Raw genomic sequence first — 20,328 nt, forward strand, 5'->3', positions numbered from 1 at the left:
TTAGGTATGTAAATTCTAATATGATTGCTTACAACTTCTTCAGATATCTGTACTCTCATTTTCCCCTCCTTCTTTATTAATATCCTTCCCTGCTTCCTAACTAACACTTCCTGCATTATTTTTCCCATTTCCCCTTTCAAGTCAGTTGTACCCCGAATCTCTCATCTCTCTTTCTCACCACCACCTCAAGATCCATTTAAGTTTCCAGTTTCTGCAGTTATTCTAGGTTATAAATTCATATATGAAGAGTTGGAGCAAGGAGCCACAGTTGAGAAAGAAAATGTGTACCTTCGAAAAAAAATGGTAATCTGAAATATATGACCACTTAAAATTATATATTGTTATACAAGCCACTTAAAAGGACACACATATTAAGGGGAAGTCATTTTATTCAGTGGTCAATCATCTTGTTATGTCTAGTAAAGTATGAAGTTTTCAAGCTAAAATAAAAATTCTGTTTTGAAAATTTTGGCAAAAGTCAATTTTTTTGCTGTCTTTTCAAATTTTCCACTTTCTTTATATTCTTTCTAGTTTTGTTCTCATTTGTTTTATTATTGTTTTGTGGGGGACAGAGTTTCTCTGTGCTTTTGATTGGTTAGTTGGTTGGTTAGTTAGATTGTTTGGTTTTGATTTAGTTTTATGTTCATGATACAGGTTTTCATTAAGTAGTTCTTGGTGACCTGGAATTTTCCATGAAGAATAAACTAGTCTTGAACTCACAGACTCCGAGCCTGCCAGCAGCTCCTGGGTGCTAATATTAAAGGTTTGACTACCATACCTGGTGTATCATCACATTTCATTATCATTATTTTATTCTCACACAACTTTGAACACATGTATCATAAATCCTGAATGGTCACATTGACTCCCCTACCCTCTCATATCCTTTTCTGATCTCCCAAACCTTCTCTACACAAAGACCTCATCCTGCTTTCTATGGTTTGTTGCTGTTTTTGTTATTTATATTTTTGCTTTGTGACCTACCAGGTTTAACTAGGGCCACTCTGAAGGACATGTGTGTGCAGTTGGTTACTGGAACATCAGTATTTCACTATTGACTCTTTAACTAAAGACAGTAACGTCCTCTCTTCCAGCAGCCCAACACAGATACTAGCTCCCTGTGTAGAGCTAAGAGGAAGAGCCTTTTCTCATCTATGAATAAATGTTTATTGACTCAATCTCATATATATCTGTTATGCAGAGAATATCAGCTATTCTGAGCTCATAAATGCAACATCCATTATACTATCATAATGTAATTGGATATCCAATGCTAAGAATCATCCTGGATTCACTAGTTTTCACAATCCACCAACAAAATATACTGAGTATGTACAACACAGATATGAAATAAGAAAATCTATCTCATTCAACTCTAAATAGGTTCAAAATGTTCCATTGGGTTTTATTCTTACTTCTTTGTTTTGTATAGGGCAGCCAGACTAATTTTTAAAATGTTAATAACCTGTGGTGGTTTGAATCACATTATAGATTCATATATTTTCATGCTTAGATCCCACTTGATGAACAGTCATCATTAGCAAAGAATTAAAAGGTGTGGCCTTATTGGAGGAGATGTTCACTTAGAGTGGCCTTGGAGGTTTCAAAAGCCCATGCCAGACCAACTGTCAGCCACCCCCATCCTGTTCCTCAACCTGCTACCTACAGAACAGTGTGTAACTCTTAACTACTTCTCCAGCACCATGACTACCTGGGTGCCTCCTTGCTCCCAGGCATGGTGATAGTAGACTACTGGAAGCAGGCCCAGTAGACTACCCTTCTAAAACTGGAAGCAGGCCCAAATTTAATGTTTTCTTCTATAAGGGTTATCTTGGTCATAGTGTCTTCTTACAGCACTAGACCATTGACTAGCACTTTCTCATAGCTTTCAAATACCTTTAGAAAAATGAAATAAAATAATTAAGATCTTGGCTGATCTACAGTTAAAGTTAATCACTTATTTGCTATAGTTTAAATATTGAACATTCCTCCAAAGTTCCAAATTGAATCTATTATGGTGGTTTTTGAAAGTACTGAACCTTTAAATAGTGACCCCTGGTGGCAGGAGGTTGTGGGACATGGATCTTACTGTCTTTGTCTTCCAAATCACTGTGAGGTGAATGAGCTTCATTTTCCATACCTTCTCCTTCCAATGAGGCATTTTATTAATTCAGGGCGCAAAGTAATGGAGCCACTATGAGCTGAAATTTTCAAAGCTATAGTAAATTTTTGTAATTTAAGCTCATGATCAATTATCTCAGCTATTTCACCGTAGCCACAAAAATCATAATATCCACCAGTCTTATCACTTCTTCCTTACCCCTATTAAGTGCATTTCTTCATATTCAGTATACCACCTTGACTATAGTCTTTGACTGCAGCAGTTACCGGTCTATGAATTCACCCAAGTATTTCCAATATGTATCTAATTTAATTTGTCAGTATTAGATAAATTAGTAAGTAGTTGGTAAAGATGTGAGGAAAAGTTTGAATCTCTGTAATAGTTATTAATGCACATAACTTATAAAAATAACAAAGGAGTGTCAACAATATCTCCACAAGGAGAGATACCTTAGATAATATACCTAGTATTTCCTTTATGTTTCCTAGTGGAAACGGGAGACATTGTTTTTTTTTTAATAACTGGATTCTTCCTAAGGTATTAAATAAGTTTGTGTAGTTAAATATTGTTAAAGATGTAGCTTCAGAGAAATAAGTATTTTCAAATCAAACAGTATTAGGGAGTCACTCTTGGTAGTTATTCATCGCTTTGATAGATATTTGTTGATTATAAAATGCTCTATTACTCTACATAAGTTGCATGCATTGGTAACACGTCTGGCAAGAGTTAGAGAGTATCTCAGGATCCAGAACAGAGATTTTCCTCAGTATGAAGTTAATTAAGCCACACAGGGACTCCAATCCCTGAACTTGCCCTCATTAGCACCATGCTGTAACCAACCAAGCCAAATGGCCAGAGAGTCTGAAGGCCAAAGTCCTCCTATTACCATTCTAACTCTAGTTTTCTATCAGAGAAGAATCAGTTTCATATTTATCAAAAATATTAGTGAAAAACTCCTCAATTTAATTACACATATATTTCAAAACTAATGTGTAAATGATAGCTAAAACACTTTTAGACTTTATAGATAAAGCCTGTTGATTTGTTCTTTGAATTATACAATTTTACCAAACACTCCTGCTTTCAGGTTGAAAAACTCATGACAGAGATCTTTTTCAGCTCAGAGGTTCTACACTTTCCTAATGCTGTGACCCTTTCTTACAGTTCTTCGTTGTGTGGTGACTCCACCATACCATAAAATTATTTTCATTAATGCTTCATAATTTTAATTTTGCTACTGCTACAAATAGTAGCAAAAATATTTAAATTACTATATAATCAATATTTAAATAAAAATATCCGGACTTGGTCGCGCCTCGACAGCGAACATGTCTCGGCCTGTCAGAAATAGGAAGGTCGTTGATTATTCACAGTTTCAGGAATCAGATGATGCAGATGAAGATTATGGGAGAGATTCAGGCCCTCCTGCTAAGAAGATTCGGTCATCTCCCCGAGAGGCTAAAAATAAGAGGCGATCTGGAAAAAATTCACAGGAAGACAGTGAAGACTCTGAAGAAAAAGATGTGAAGACCAAGAAGGATGATTCTCATTCAGCAGAAGACAGTGAAGATGAAAAAGATGATCATAAAAATGTACGCCAGCAACGACAGGCAGCATCTAAAGCGGCTTCTAAGCAGAGAGAGATGCTCTTGGAAGATGTTGGCAGTGAGGAAGAGCCAGAAGAAGATGATGAGGCGCCATTCCAGGAGAAAGATTCTGGCAGCGATGAAGATTTCTTAATGGAAGACGACGATGATAGTGATTATGGCAGTTCAAAAAAGAAAAATAAAAAGATTGTTAAGAAGTCCAAACCTGAGAGAAAAGAAAAGAAAATGCCCAAACCCAGACTAAAGGCTACAGTGACGCCAAGTCCAGTGAAAGGCAAAGGGAAAGTGGGTCGCCCCACAGCTTCAAAGACATCAAAGGAAAAAAACTCCTTCTCCCAAAGAAGAGGAGGAGGAAGCAGAAAGCCCTCCAGAAAAGAAGACATCTGCAAGCCCCGCACTCGAGAAGTCTGGAGATGAAGGGTCTGAAGATGAGGCCGCATCAGGGGAAGATTAAAAGTGATATTTGAGGAGAGGTTTTATTAAAAAACAAAACAAAAAAGGAAACCTCCGTAGGACACGGTTTTGGGCTGTGGCTTGACTCATGGGCTTTCAGTGCTATTTCATTTGTCTAGAATAATGTTTTTCTCTCTTTCATCTATCTCTCTCTCTCAAACCATTGTATGCTGACGTGTTTAAGTTGCCATTTTGTCTCATAGCCTTTTCTTTGCTAATCCCCTCCCCCCACGAAAGCCATGTCACTTAATCACTGGATTGACTGTTTCATCTTCGTGTTTTTAATGGAGGGAAGGAATGCCATGGCTGCAAAGCAATAAGATTGAGGTGGACGCTATGGAAACTGCTTTTTGCTAGAGAATGGCAACATGAACAATAATCAAAAACAAAAGATAGTAAGGTTTTAATTAAATAATTGTTCTTTCTTTTCCTGTACTTTTGACAGACCAGTTGTCATTTAACATGAGCTTATATGTCTAAACTGTAAATGTCAAAAAGAATCATGACTCTAAATTTGTACTAGTCAGGCAGTTGGGAAGTGAACATGAATTCTGGATTGTTAACTCGGTACTCACTGTTTCCTTGAGTGTGGAGGGAGTGGTATTTCTTGAACTTAGTATATTTGTTATTCTCAAAGAGATTCAGAGCCAGTGGTTCTTTTGTCTTGATCAGTCTTTTTTTTTTTTTAAGTAGGCCACCAGAATCAGTCTTAATTTCATATTTCATTCATGTTTTCATTGATTCAAGTTTTTAAAATACATCCTGTTATTGGGTAAAGTTTTACCAGTGATCAAAAATTAAAAAGATTTCTTTGAATTTTGATGACAAGATGAGTCTACCCCTCACAGTGCATTTCTTCACAGGCTGATGATGTTAAAGTTTTAAGCAAATAAAGTTGGAGTTAGTGTGAAGTGCAGATACAAAAGATTGGGATTTATCCTTTATGAATACAAAAAATTGAAATGAGGGCCCATGAACCATCCATTTTTATTTTGGGATAGAAACAGTTGTTTCCTTTTGATATTTAAATCTTCCCTTCATAGTAACACGATAATGACATAATCTCACTTCCTCTTGCTGCTTCCTTACTGTGGAGTTACTTGCTTCTTAGTTGGTCTGCCCCTCCTTTCTGTTCATGTTTCTTTTTAAAGCAAGAGCCTGAGCCTCAACGGGATGAGTGAACTGTATTTTAGGGTGCCTATGTGCCATTGATAACAGTCTAGATACTTTAGCAAAGCATCAAGGACAGATCTATAGGTTGAATCCTCCATATTCAGGTCCCATTCGCCAATAGATGCAAAGATTAGGGGTCCTATTATGCTAATAAATTAAAGATTTAGTGGAGTAATTTCTGTATATTTTTCTGCACTTAAGCTAAATTTGCTTCCTCAGTATTCTGCTTTTGCGTTTTTTAAGTGACATGTTTGTCTCAGACAATGTCATTTTCTTATAGGTGTTCGTAGGACAAAGGGTTATTTAAGAAATATTTTTACTCTGGTTTTTAAGACACTTTAAAGAACATTCTTAGATCTGCTTTAAAATAAATAAATGAGTAAATAAAACACCTAGTGGCAGAGAGTTATTTCAACCCTGCACTGCTAATAAATGAGTATTAACATGGCCAAAAATAGAAACTTGAACATAAGCAGTTCACTTATTGTATTCTGTAATGGGATATATAGTTGTGAGCTGTGTAGTGGGTATTACCGATTATTCTATTTGCTGTGGTGGGCTTGCTCAGGAACCCGTCCTTAAAGAAAGAAGAGACTCACCATTTCCACTAGGCATCTCTCCCTTTTAGGGGTTTATAACTCAGTCTTACATTCCTAGTGACATTTGGGCTTTTCTTAGGTTATGTTTCATAAATTTGTGGATAGGGTCTCTTTCAACTTAAGCCTCAATTTTTTTGAACAGTCTCTTTAATAATCTGCATTAACATCTCTGATTTTATCTATGTATAATTGAGAAATAATACTATCTTCTAGGTTACTTGTGTAAAAGGTGTGTCTGATTGGACTTCTTATTTAGAATCCCTTTTAAAACCAACTCATTAGATTGAAGATGTATCTTCTAATTATAGGTCGGTTGGGTTAATGGTGTCACAAGTGAGCACACAGGCTCTAAGTGACCTTGTTTTCACTTTTTAGTGGTTTATAACACTCTGGTCTTCCCTTCAAATCATGCATGCAAACAGGAAGACATTTAATGTGACTCAACTGGAAACAGGTGCTCAGCAGTTAGGTGTAATAATGACATGAGGGTATGTTCATACGTTCGTAGTAACTGGTCCTTGGCACCTCCATGGCTTACTCTCCGTCCTCTTTTTCTTTCTAGTGTGCCTATAGTGAAGTGGCAATGTATTCACTGTCTTAATTTGCAGTGCTCAGGAATGGGATGTTCATTTGAAGGTGCTTGTCTGTTACAGAAGCTCAGCTAGGTTTACCTCTTTAATAGATGGAGCAGTTCAGCTAACACTACTTTCTAGTTCTTCAGGCTCTGCTTAAAGCCTTTGTCTTCCCCTGTCAGAAGTGGTAGCCTCTGTGTTGCCCAGTGGCAATTCACTGCTGCTTTTAACCATCTACCACTGATGGGGTTTGGGAGAGAGGACCCAAAGGGTATATTTTAAATATCTGCTGAAACACTTAAGTGCTTTCAGTACCTCCCTCCCCATATTAATCTTACAAAGGAAAACTAATGGTAGGATGAATGTTTCTTTTTCTAGAGTAATGAGAGGATCCCCACAAACACTTTACCAAAAACCCCCAGTATTTTGTGTACCCCAGGCTGGCCTTGAGCTTGCTACATGGCTAATCTTAAACTCATGTTTTGTTTTCAAAATAAATGATTTTTTTCCTGTCTTCAAAGCTTATATATGGTACTAGTTCAGATAGCACATAAAAATCAGTGGAATTTGAGGTTATAATCTAAAAGGACTTTTGATGACTATAATCAGCTGATCTTGACCTTTTTTTGAGGCCTGGTTTCACTCTAATCTGTCGGAGTCTTTTTTCCCCCTACCCCTCACTCACACACTGCTGGGATTAATGCCACCATGACAGGTGACACTTTTTTAAGTGGGCTTTTTATGTCCACGAACATGTAGATTGGAGAGGGGAAATAGTGTAAACAAAACTCAGGTTTAGGGGCCCCTGCCAGAGCAGACTTGAATAGAAGAAACAAAGCTTTGTTGCTGCCTGTGTGGACAGTTCTCTTTACTGTAGCACCAGAAGCTACACTAGAAACATTCCCACCTGTGACCAGGTAGGAAGAAATGCAGGCTCAGCACTTCATGGTGTGCAGATGGAGGTCAGAAACAAGCAGTACACGCTTCTTGCCAAAGGAGAGGGGAAGTTAAAGCCACTGGTTGCTCTTGAGAGTAGAATATTATCATTTTCTCTCTGGAGGAAGCTGCTGAGTTACTTGAAGATGGGGAGTTCTTGGTTTTTTGTTTGTTTGGGTTTTTTTTTTTTTTTGAGTATTTCAATGTCAAGCTGTCAATAGCCATGTTGCTAATTTGAACCTCCTTTTCCCTTTGTCTTAGAAAATACATAATTCTGAATATCAAATCCATAGATTATACTTTCGTTAAAAGCCTAATTCATAGTGGTGTGGTTGTACTAACCACTAGGAGGATCCCATATGCCTACCTGTTGCCATGCCAATGAAGAATGAAGTGGTGACATCTGAGCATGCTCTGGCTGTAGAGCATCACAGTTGGGTGGACACTTTGTATATTGGGTGAGGGGTTTTCTAGATCATTGGGGAGGGTAAATTGATTTTGGGGGTGTTGGTTTTTTTCAGTTTTGGGGGATTTTTTTTGTTTTTTTGTGGTTTTTTGTTGTTGTTTTTTGGTGTTTTTGTTTTGTTTTGGGGGTTTTGGTGTTTTTGCTTTTTATGGAGGGTTAGGGAGTATAGTACTCAGTTATGCCCTAAAAATAACATGTATAAAACCCTGAAGTGTGATATGGGTATGTGTGAGTGCGTTTGTAAATGTCTGGCAATTAAACCTTTGCCTTCTGGAAGTTAGTGAATTTTTTCCCTTTTCCTCTGGAAGTATTTGTTACAAGACTTGTAAATAAGAGCTCTACATAGTCCACGTACCGTGAACATATTGCAGCAAACCTTACATGCTTCATTCCTGCAAGGCACAAGACTTTGCCAGGCTGCTCAGCCGCCACGATCATCTTTTCAATGCCTTTGTTTGCCTTCATTCATCTTTTAGACTTAATTTGTCAGTTCTGAAAACTCCTACTAGTCTTCCTCTATTTTAGTCTTGAATCTTTCATGTTCTGAGCAGAAAGGGTCAGAAAGCTAGCCTAACTATCTGTCTTAGGCCACAGGCTGAGAGCCTGGCAGCCTTTTCTTTATACTGCAGTGTGGCTGGATACATGGCTAGACAGCAGAGGGTTGGGCATTCTTGCAATACCTTAGCAGTGCTGAAATCTGCAGCGTGGTACTAAGGAAGCTAAATTTTGAATGTAACCACTTTATTTAAAGGTTTTCTTCTTTAATTTAAATGAAACCGAGTTGAAGTGAACGTGATTTTGTTGACCATGTTCATGTATTATAGATGCGACATGCGTTGGCAGGCTCACGTGGTGGTCTGATGCGACACTTCATTTCATTTACATATCCTGGTCTGTACGCATTTGCATAAACAGCAACAACAAACTCCTGCCTTGCTCCAATTGAAGGATTTCCAGGACTGCTGTCTGTTCCTGAACTTTGTTTTAAGTATGTGTATCCTTTGCCTGTATTTTGTATTAAGAAATAAGGAAAAGAACCCCTTATTGTTGAGCATGTTGGTATTGTCCCCTTATTTTTTTCTCTCTTGGGGACATATGAAGCAAGTATTCTTTTTCTGTATCTTTTTCTTTTCTTTTGTAAGCCTTTTGGTTTGTTTTGTTTAAAAATGGCTTTATAAAAGGGCTTTTGTAACCCAAAAAAAAAAAATAAATAAATAAATAAAAAATAAAAATATCCAATTACTACAAATAGTAATTAAATATCGGTGTTTTGTGATAGTCTCAGGTAACCTCTGTGAAAAACTCATTTGACTCTAAAGGGGTTGTGACCCACAGGTTGAGATCTATTGATTTAGCACATGGAGTTCATAAAATAAAGACACAAAATAAACTCAAAATCTATTGGCCCTGTTAAAATTTAAAAAGGCATTAGTCTAATGCTATTTGTTGTAAAAGTTTTTCAAACAACTACATTATACACATATATACATGTTTTATATATATATATATATATATACATATATATATGTATATACTAATATGCATATGTACATGGATGCATATGCACAGATATTGTCACTTATGGAACACTATTTACATATTTTATCCATATAATGAGTGCCATTTATACTACAAGTCAACTAGTAAAAGCTGTCATATTGACTACTTACAATAATTTAAGACCCTGGAGACCTGTATTTTCACTTTCTCTGTTGCATATTTTGTGTTTAGGTGAGAAAAATATTAACCCATGATGATTGAAAAGAAAATAACAACTAATAACACAGAAACCGTTGTTCGCTGAATATAATAATATATTAATCATCATTATGTTGCTGTAATCAAACAACATGACTAAAAGCAACTCTGGGGAGAAAGAGTTTATTTGGGCTTATGATGTCATAAGAATAGAGTCTATCATGGTGGGCAAGACACAACAAAAAGAAGAGAAGGTTTGATAGCAGGAACAGGTAGCTGGTCAATTACTTTCATCTACACAGGAAGCAGAGTGAGTAACTTCAAAACTCAACCCCTGTGACATGTTTCTACCAGCAAGGCACTACTTGAAGGCTGCACAACCTCTTCAAACAGCACCATGAACTAGGGCCAAGTGTACAAATACATGATCCTCTGGTGTACAGTCGTCACTCATTCTACCATATCATGGCCGTGGCCCCATGGGGTCAGGGTAATTCTCTGATACAAAATTAATTAAGTCCAATTTCAAAAGTCCCTAAAGTTTTTTAACAGAATCAGCACTGTTCAAAAGTCCAAATATTCTTCTGAGACTCCATGTAATCTCTTAACTGTGACCTTTTGTAAAATGAAAGACAAGCATATTCTTCCAGCACACAGTGTCATATAATATACATTCCCATTATAACATGAAGAATGGTGAAATAGTGAGGAAAGACTGGATCAAATAAGACTAAAACAAAGAAGGAAAATCACCAAAATCCTCTGCCTCTATGTCTGCAATTGCTTGCTTTAATTTCAAGAGGCATTAATGGTCTACCTTTAAGCTCTGCTATCTGCAAAGTACATCTCACACTTGGGCTGGTTCTCCTCTCTTATATTACCTCCCCTTGTCATGCATATTCTAATTTAGTCTTCTTTTACTATGATCAAACACTGACTAATTGCAACTGAAGGATAAAAGGATTTACTCAGCTTACACTTCCAGGTCTAATCCATTAATAAAATCTCAGCAGGACCACAGGGTAGGAATCTGGAAGCAAAACACATGGAAGAATGTTGTTTGCTGGATTGCTCTCTGCTAGTTCACCCAGCTTTTATATACAATCCGGTATCACTTCCAGAGTAATGGTGCTACTCAAAGTGGCCTAGGCCCTCCTCTATCAGTGAGAAATCAAACAAAGCCCTACAGATATACAATACATATGGCCCAATCTGATGAGGACAGTTCTTTAATTGAGGTTCCTTCTTCTGATGTGATTCTAAGTCATGTACAATTGACAATAAAAACTAAGCAGACAAGCTGGTGTAAAGTTTTGCAATAAATTAAGAAAAAAATATAGACTATCAGAAAATAAGGAAAAGTATATGTCCTTAGTGTTTTAAAGGTACAGCAAAAAACATTGCATATTAAGGCAGAATTAGTAGCTTAACAATATGCTTTCTTAGTAATGCTATCATTAGGTTTACTTGCTATATTTTTCTAGGTGAATTATCTAATATTATATCACAATTTGTCAAGATATGACAGGTACCAAAGAATTATGTGAGAAGTGTTAGAAACAACATTTTCTTTGGGATTATGTTGGATTTTTTTTGTAAATGGCCAGCCCATTTCTAAAATATATTCCTTATATTTAATAAAATGTATCTATACATATAGTCTTGAGCCATACAAAATGTATGAACTCTATGTAAATTATCTGAAAAGTTTCAGTGAAGTATTAAGAAATCAACCAAGCATTATGTTAAAACCCTAAGCTTAGGTTATTATATTTTTTTAAAAAAATACTTTTATTTGTTTTGATGCTGTAGTCAGAGCAGCTGGCATTGTGAGCATTTTAAATATTAAATTTCATTACATATATGAGGTAATGTATATTTAGTCTTCTGACAACAGACATCACAGGATGGAGATCTCTATAAAAGTGAAAACATAGCAAGTAAGCCTAATGACGTTACATCATTGTGCAAAGAAATACATCAGATAATGACTCTGAAAAGCCTTAGCAGAACATAGGAATTCCAGAAAGATTTAGAGACAGAGATCAGGTGGTGAAATTGCTTTGGCAACTGAGTGCTTTGTGGGCCTGGAGTCAAAGATGGTAAACTTATTCTGCAAAGCAATCTGTAACATTACTCTAGGCATCTCTACAATTATTTTCTTAGATATTAGGCATTGTATAAACAAAGCAAGAGCTGGAACAATTGTGGACCTGTGAACTACACACAGAGTTACAGGATGTTGAAGAACTCTACCTAGCCAGCTAGAGCAAAGCCCTTTAGGAATTTCAATAAATTTCAAAGAATTGAAGTGTTAATGAATTTCCTTTTCTTCTTAAATAACTTAGAGATCAGAGAGAATGAGATATGTTCAAAATCTCCACTGCAGTAAAAAAATATCTAAAAAACTATAACCATGGCAAATCCATGAGTCAAAGTGATCATAAGCAAAATAAAAAAGATGTATTGAGTTCCGTAATAATAACATAAGCTATCAAAATCTGCAGTATATGCTTGCAGTGAATGTCGCAGCTTCCAAGGTCTGTTGTAGCAGGATGTGAAAGTACTAAGAAGAGTAAAACACCACTAGACAAAACTTCTGAACACTCCTAATATTATAACGTTGTAATATGGTGTCTGCTTTCTAAGAATGATAAATATCTTCATATTATAAGATTGGGAATACTCTTAATATTATAATGCTACAATATTAAGTTTTGTTTCTAAAGATGATAAATATCTTCATATTACAGATTGGGAGCATGCAGATTGTGTCTCAAAGGAAATAATTGGGTAAATATTTGAAAATTAATATTATATATACCATATTAGAGAATTCATATAATTATCATATAGTCATACAACATTTACAATAATCTAACTCCCATTTATCATCATTTCTGCAGGAATGAAAGAGAAGAACACCTTTTCACACAGATAGTCAGCTCCTCTTTTTGAAAGCCACAACTTCTGTAATCATTGATGGTAAAAACCTTCCTTCATGAAACTAGAAAGGAATCAAAGTTTTCTCTCTAATTCTTTTTATTTAGCATTTTGGAAAGAGTTTAAGACAGGGAAAAGAAGAAAGAGAGCAAAAAATAAAATAGCCAGTGTCAATAAACGTATAAATCCATCTTTACTTAATGAGTAAAACGATTATATACATGAAATATTAAGAAACACTATTTACAAAAAATTACAATAAATAAATAAATTTCACAAGGCTAGATAATATGAAACAAGCTCGATTTCTATATGGCAGAAAAAAAGAATGAATTTAAAAAACACAAAAGTTACAAATTATTAAAATATTAAAAAAATAAGAGCATTAGTAAAAATATGCAAAACTACTAGCATGAAAATAATAAAGCACGATGGAGATTAAATAAGATATTAATTTATTGAAAAAATATGGAGCTTCTGTCCTGAGCCTCTGCCTGTACTAGTGGCAGTTCAGAATGCCCCCTCCCATCCAGCCACAAAGCCTTCCTGTCTCCCAGGAGTTCTGCCCTAAGGACACCAGAGGACTACTCTAGCCAGGGACACAGGAAGCCTGAGCTAACCAGAGACAGCACTGACTATCTCCCAAGAGGTCTGTTCTAACCCAGGTCACAAAGCTGTACCTGCCTCCAAGGAGGTCTGCTCTAGTCAAGACACCCAAGCCAATTAACACCAGAGATAACCAGACGGCAAAAGGCAAGTGTAAAAACACAAACAACAGAACTCAATGTAATTTGGCACCATCAGAACCCAGTTTTCCCACCACAGCAAGCCCTAGCTACCCTAACACACCTGAAGAGCAAGATTCTGTCCTCAAATCAGATCTCATGAAGATGATAGAAGCCATTAAAAAGGATATAAATAATTTCCTTAAAGAAAACAGGAAAACACAGGCAAACCAGTAGAAGCCCTTAAAGAGGAAATAAATAAATCCCTTAAAGAAATACAGAAAAATACAATCAAACAGGTGAAGGAATTAGCATAACGGTCCTAGAACTAAAACTGAAAATAGGAACAATAAGAAATAGCAAATGAAGGCAACTCTGGAGATGAAAAACCTAGGAAAGAAATCAGGAACTACAGATGTAAGTATCATAACAGAATTCAAGAGATGGAAGAATCTCAGGTATAGAAGATACCATAAAAGATAATGACACATCAGTTAAATGAAATACAAAGTGTAAACAGTTCCTTACCCAAAACATTCAGGAAATTTGAAAAACAATGAAAAGGTCAAACCTAAGAATAACAGAATTATAAGACAGTGAAGATTCCCAGTTCAAGAGTAAGAAATTATCTTCAACAAATTCCTAGAAGAGATTTCTCTAAACTAAAGAAAGAGATGTCCATAAATTTACAAGAAACCTACAGAAAACCAGATAGATTTTACCAGAAATGAAAATCCTCTTGCCACATAATAATCAAAATATTAAATGTACAAAACAAAGAATATTAAATGCTGGGAAAGGCCATCCACTGACTGATCCATCTTGGAATCCATCTCATGGGCAAGCACCAAACTGTGATGCTATTACTGATACTATGTTGTGCTTGCAGACAGGAGCCTAGCATGGCTGTTCTCTGAGAGGCTCTACCAGCAGCTGTCTGAGACATATACTTATAGCCATCCACTGGACTGAGGTCAGGGACTCCAATGGACAAGTTAGAAGAAGGATTGAAGAATCAGAAATAGATGGCAACCCCATAGGAAGACCAGCAGTGTCAACTAGCCTGGACCCCTGGGAGCTCGTAGAGACTAAACCAACAACTAAAGAGCATACATGAGCTGGTCTGAGGGCCCTGAGCATATGTAGCAGAGGACTGCCTTGTCTGGACTCAATAGGAGAAGATGCACCTAGTCCTGTAGAAACTTGATGCTCCAGAGAAGGCAGATCCTCCACCACAGGGTGTTAGGGAGTAGTACCTTTACAGAGGCAAAGATGAAAGGGGTGCAATGATGAACTCTCATAGGAGGGATCAGGAGGGGATGTCATTTGGGATGTACATAAATAAATTAATTAAATAGAAAAAAAGAAAAACAAAAAGTATGCTTAAAAAAAGAAAGAAAATATATGACATTTTGTGGGTGAGATATGGCACTTTGTGGGTCAGGCATGATAATATTAAAATAGAATTTTCCCAAATTGATATATAAAGTCAATGTCTCCAATCATGTTTTATAGAATTTGTCAAGTTTATGTTAAAATCTACATGACAATCCCAAAAATTTACAGTAATAGAATCAATCTTAAAATATATATATACTTGGATGTTTCAGTTTCTGACTCCAAGACTTAAAACATGCTAAAGTAGCTGAGTGTGGAAGCATAGCCTTGTAATCCCAATGTTTGGAAGACTGAATCAGGATAATCAGTTTGAGGCTAGGCTGAACTATACAGTCAGTATCATGCCAGATGGGATAACATGTGAAAGCTTTGATCACAAAACCAAAAATAGTTACATGTATGGAAATGCATATGGATATGGATCAAATTAGGCACTAGACATTGTAATAATAGTTTTGTGTGCTTGCTGAAATCAAGGCTACCTTTTAAACATTTTCTGCATTTCTTTAATAAATACATTAATTCAATTTTTTTAAATTTATCTTTCCAAATCTCAAGCAAATATTAAGACGCCCTCCAGTACCTCTGCCCTTGAAGTGTTTAAGACATATCCTTAGTGAACTGTGTGCCGTAACCCTGTGAAAACATCTTCTCAATAATTAAAGCATTAGCCAGTTGGTTGTTTTCCATAAAAATATAACAGAAATAGCTGATCACCACATTATGATGGAAACTCTATCCCAGGGCTGGAGATTAATAGAATGGCAAATTCCACTGACATTGGTATAGTCAGCACCAGTGTTCTTTCCATACAGACACAGAAGTGGGTACGCTGTTCTGAGCCAATCTAAGGTGATTACCACAGAAACAGCCCTCATTTTACTAACAGCAAGGCACATTATCCTTCATGCATGGTCTGGCATGGAAGTTTAATAAGATTTTGAAAGTGAAACTGGGGACATCTGGAATAAGTACCTTCAATCCTCTGGAAAACATATTTTGTCATATCTGATTTGATTATAAACTGTGTATCAAATAATCATCTCCCTTTTGTCAACAAATCAAATGGTTAAAGTCAAAGTAGCTACATGCCCCACAGTAGAAATATCATGTATGATCCATACATGAAAGTCTGCTACAAGTAATAATGATGTTTCATCTCTTATGGTCATTTCATGAAAGAAAAAGATTGGAAAACAGTTTCTCATTAGGCAACTTCAAATATATCACAACCCTCTAAATTTTATACAAGGAAACTACAGTTATATAACAGTCTTCTAAATAATAGACTTTTGTGATGCTAAGATATTACTACAGATCAACACCACCCTTATAGCTAAAACACATCAGAAGTTACCCTCCTCAAACTAGAATACAGAAAATGGCTGTGTGGATAGGCCAGAGCTTCTGTAATGCCCTCCATCCTTCCCTACACTCACTTCTATTGTGTCCCTTGAGAATTCAGCACCACTAAGAGACTTAGTAATCTCTTAACCCTATACTGTTCTACATATAATATCTTAGCACAGGCTATTTACCTTATATAGAGTACTCTGACTTATCCTTTATCTGTTTTATACTTCACTACAATATGATAAGCTTACTAAATATACAAACGTCAGAGTTAGTTATCAATCCTTTGAACTGTCTATACTTCACACATACGTGTGATACATCAAGATGGGGATTATTGATATGTATTTTCATAACAGATTCTATATATGCAAGAAGGAATGGTATTCTGTCTTAATCATATTTGTATCTCTCTAAAAGAAAACAATAGATGTTCCATAAAATATGTTAAATATTGACTGCTGACCTAGTGAGACTAATTAGGAAAAACAAACTTTAAAAAACAATCAGCACAAAATATAATTAAGGGTAATCTACACATTAATGAAGGGAAAAGACAAAGTCAGTGGTTATGAACTGTATGTTACTAATGCTTGATCCAATTTCTTCATGTTTACTAAATTAAATTCTGTTAAAATCTTCTAGATTCTTTGAGTATCACTCAGATCAATGTCTCATCTCATATTCAAATGCTTTCAAGAACTGCAATAGAACAACTAAAGTTGAATACCGAGCTCAAACACCACTCGTTCTCACCTGAACAGATGCAGCAACTGCTTGGAACAAGCGAAGTACCTGTGCCTAGGCACTTTCCTACATCTATCTCTTAGTCTGGAAACTAGAAGACGGTGTAGCAGTAGTTTAGTATCCAGTGAAAACTAGAAGATTAGAAGAAGGTTTTTGGTCAAAATTAGGGAGAGGAACATACCTTGTTCCTACTAAGATAGTTTCAGAATTCTTTGTTCAATGATAATGTATGTGCCAATAGAGATTACATTTGGCTTTTTATTGCAAATATAAATAATTCCCAGGTGTATCTAATGAATATAAGTACTATCACAGGTGTTACTTATAAGCTTTTCATTTGAAATGCTAAATCAATTATTTTATACAATTGGCATACTGTAGACTCTTATGTTGTCCCAATAATATGGAAATGTGACTTTAGCAGGAAATCTTGGGATAAGAGTGACTTCTGGAAGAGAAATTTCAAATCTAAGATGAGGTGACCAACCTAAAAACATAGGTAGATAATACTGAGTAGATACTGAATAGAAAATAAAGGTTCAAAATTCCAGGCAGATAATTGATCCAAATGTGGCTATGCCAGGTTGAGAATATTTATGCATTCAACAGAAGCATACCTGCAAAGATCTGATTCAACATTAAAAGAGATGATTTCATATTATTGGGACACTGGTGTTTGTGATTTAAATAAAATCATAGAAGCAGTTATAATATCACTTTTGTATTCTTCCACTGATTAGTTCTGAGGCTGTTAGAAAACTGTCTATAGTCAAAAAGAGAACCACAGCGAGCCCATTAAAGGATTTATATAAAGCATCTAGCATAATAAAACTCAAAAATATTGAAACACTGTTATTCACTATCATAACCAACATGTTTCCAAAATTCAGTAATTCAGAATTGGGATGAAGTTCCAGAGCTACTTATATTAAATGCCCAAAGAAGACTCAAACTGGATTGCAAATATCTCCTTATCCAAGTGAGGAAGAAGAGGAAAATTAAGATGCATTCGATAAATCTTCAGTTCTAATTTGCAGCCAAGTGTCATTTCAGGTTCAATGCCAAGTCTCATTTCCACTTGAGAAGCCAGCCTCACCCTGGCTTCTGGACCTCCCCACCCACCACACACACATTTAAGAGCAAGCAGTACTTACAAGTCACCATGGAAGTTTTTGCAAATTAATATTGTCCCAATAACTACTGAAAGAATCAGCAATTGTTCTCATGGTTTCTGGGGATGGCAGATCCATATCAACGCAAGAAGTGATTTGAGTAATTTTTAAGTACAAAAGTGAACTGTGGAGCTTGCCTTGTAAACACTGTTTTCATCCCAACCTTTACTCATAAAGAAACATGTAATTATTCCGTGTAAGGGCTGGGTGAGTTACATACAGCTATATTAATGTTATCTTCTCATCATTAGTCTTTTTAAGTATTATGTTCTTATAACATTAACTTGACATGCAAAACATAGCTTTGGGCTTTAGAAGAAAGTTCAAATCTAGATATCTGATATATTTTTAAAAATATTATATATGATAGATTACTGCAGGGAAAAGATTTTTACCATCTAAACCCCTTCAATGAGAATTTTTATATAGGCAGAAGATTGTATATGCTTCATATGCTAATTTTAAAAATCAGTCTCTGAGTTGTACTTTTGTTGATTATAGTCATCCAGTTTTTGGACATAAAAGTTTTCAAAGTAATGCAAACGGGGTTGCTAAGTGGAAATATTTCAGGAGTTCGGAAAGTATAAGCTTGACAGAGTCATAGCCTTGAAATCCCAAGTTTACAAGAAAATTTATTGTACTCACATGTTGTGGCAATGAAATGTGATGTGTGGCATTAAATCAAGAAACAGACAGGGGAACACCAGCACCTACAGTTCTATGATCCAGTGTAAAACAAGAAAACAAAAAAGACAAGAAAGAAAAAAGCACCAGGAGGGACATTACAATAAAAAGCACCTGTTTAAGCTATTATTTTCTAGGCTTTGGTCTTAAGCTCTGAAGAAAACAGCTTTCTCTTTTTTAAATTGCTCTTAACATCAAAAGCAGGAAAATAAAAATTACCAGTGAATTCATTGGAAACTTACTTTACAGCTCTGTACTTCTGAGACATTGCAAACCACAAAGAAAATTGAATACCCTACATAAATACAGGCTGTAACAGTTACAGAGGGTAGCATGTATGTAGTCTGTGAGAAGGGCAGGGATGGCATTATAATTTTGTGGAATGCAGTATGTGAATGTGTGTAAACAGAAAACCATAATTTCCAAAGGAAATGACCAATGCAACAGTCACCTATGGAAACACTGCCTGTTCTTCATATTGCCTTTCCTGTGGCAAAGTATGAAAACATTTCAAGTATCCAAGAAACTTCGCTCAGAACCTTTTGAAATATATATGGTTAGCAAAATAAAATTTGGTAATTTTACAAGTACTGATGTTTTCACTAGGGCAGCTCTCAAAACTTTGTCTTTACCTTCGAACTATTATTTTTATTGGATATTTTCTTTATTTACATTTCAAATGCTATCACCTTTCCTGGTTCCCCTGCTCCCGAAATCCTCTATCCCATCCCACCTTGAAGCTTCTATGAGGATGTTTCCCCTCCAACCTACCCACTCCTACCTCCCTGTCCTTGAATTTCCCTACACTGGGGAATCAATCGTTCACAGGACCAAGGGCATCTCCTCCCATTGATGCCCGACAAGGCCATCCTCTGCTGCATATGCAGCTGGAGCCATGGGTCCCTCCATGTCTACTCCTTGGTTGGTGGTTTAGTCCTTGGGAGCTCGGGGCGGGGGGGTTGGTTGGTTAATGTTATTGTTCTTCCTATGGGGTTGCAAACCCCTTCAGTTCCTTCAGTCCTTTCTCTAACTCCTCCATTGGGGAACCCTTTGCTCAGTCCAGTGGTTGGCTGTGATCATCCACATCTGTGTTTATCAGGCTCTGACAGAGCCTCTCAGAAGACAATTATATCCCTGTAAGTATGCATTTCTTGACATCCACAATAGTATCTGGGTTTGGTGAATGTATATGGGATGGATCCTCAGGTGGGACAGTCTTTGGATGACCTTTCCCTCAGTCTCTGCTCCACACTTTGTCTCTGTATTTCTTTTCATGAGTATTTTGCTCCCGTTCCTAAGAAAGACCAAAGCGCTCACATGTTGGTCTTCCTTCTTAAACTTCATGTGATCAGTGGATTGTATCTTGGGTATTCTAAGCATTTGAGCAAATATTCACTTACCAGTGAGTGCATGTCATATGTGTTCTTTTGTGATTGGGTGACCTTACTCAGGATGATATTTTCTAGTTCTGTACATTTGCCTAAGAATTTCATGTATTCATTGTTTTTAATAACTGAGTAGTATTCCACTGTGTAAATGTACCACATTTTCTGTGTCCATTCCTCTGTTGAAGAACATCTGGATTCTTGCCAGCTTCTGGCTGTTATAAATAAGGCTGCTATGAACATAGTGAGAATCATCACAATCCCTGACCTTAAGCTGTATTACAGAGCAATAGTG

At 36.2% G+C, this 20,328-nt stretch overlaps 1 protein-coding gene across 1 annotated transcript; it reads left to right on the forward strand.

The window, feature by feature from the left end:
* Positions 1 to 3,440: 3,440 nt before the first annotated feature.
* Positions 3,441 to 4,998, forward strand: LOC114611302 (nuclear ubiquitous casein and cyclin-dependent kinase substrate 1-like). Its single transcript, XM_028755948.1, is given in 2 exon segments — positions 3,441 to 4,050; positions 4,052 to 4,998. Coding segments are annotated over 2 exon segments (732 nt in total). The 5' UTR covers positions 3,441 to 3,450; the 3' UTR covers positions 4,184 to 4,998.
* The last annotated feature ends 15,330 nt before the right edge of the window (positions 4,999 to 20,328 follow it).

Source organism: Grammomys surdaster, unplaced genomic scaffold, assembly GCF_004785775.1.
Source record: "Grammomys surdaster isolate TR1022 unplaced genomic scaffold, NIH_TR_1.0 126091, whole genome shotgun sequence".
In the NCBI taxonomy this organism is placed as follows: domain Eukaryota; kingdom Metazoa; phylum Chordata; class Mammalia; order Rodentia; family Muridae; genus Grammomys; species Grammomys surdaster.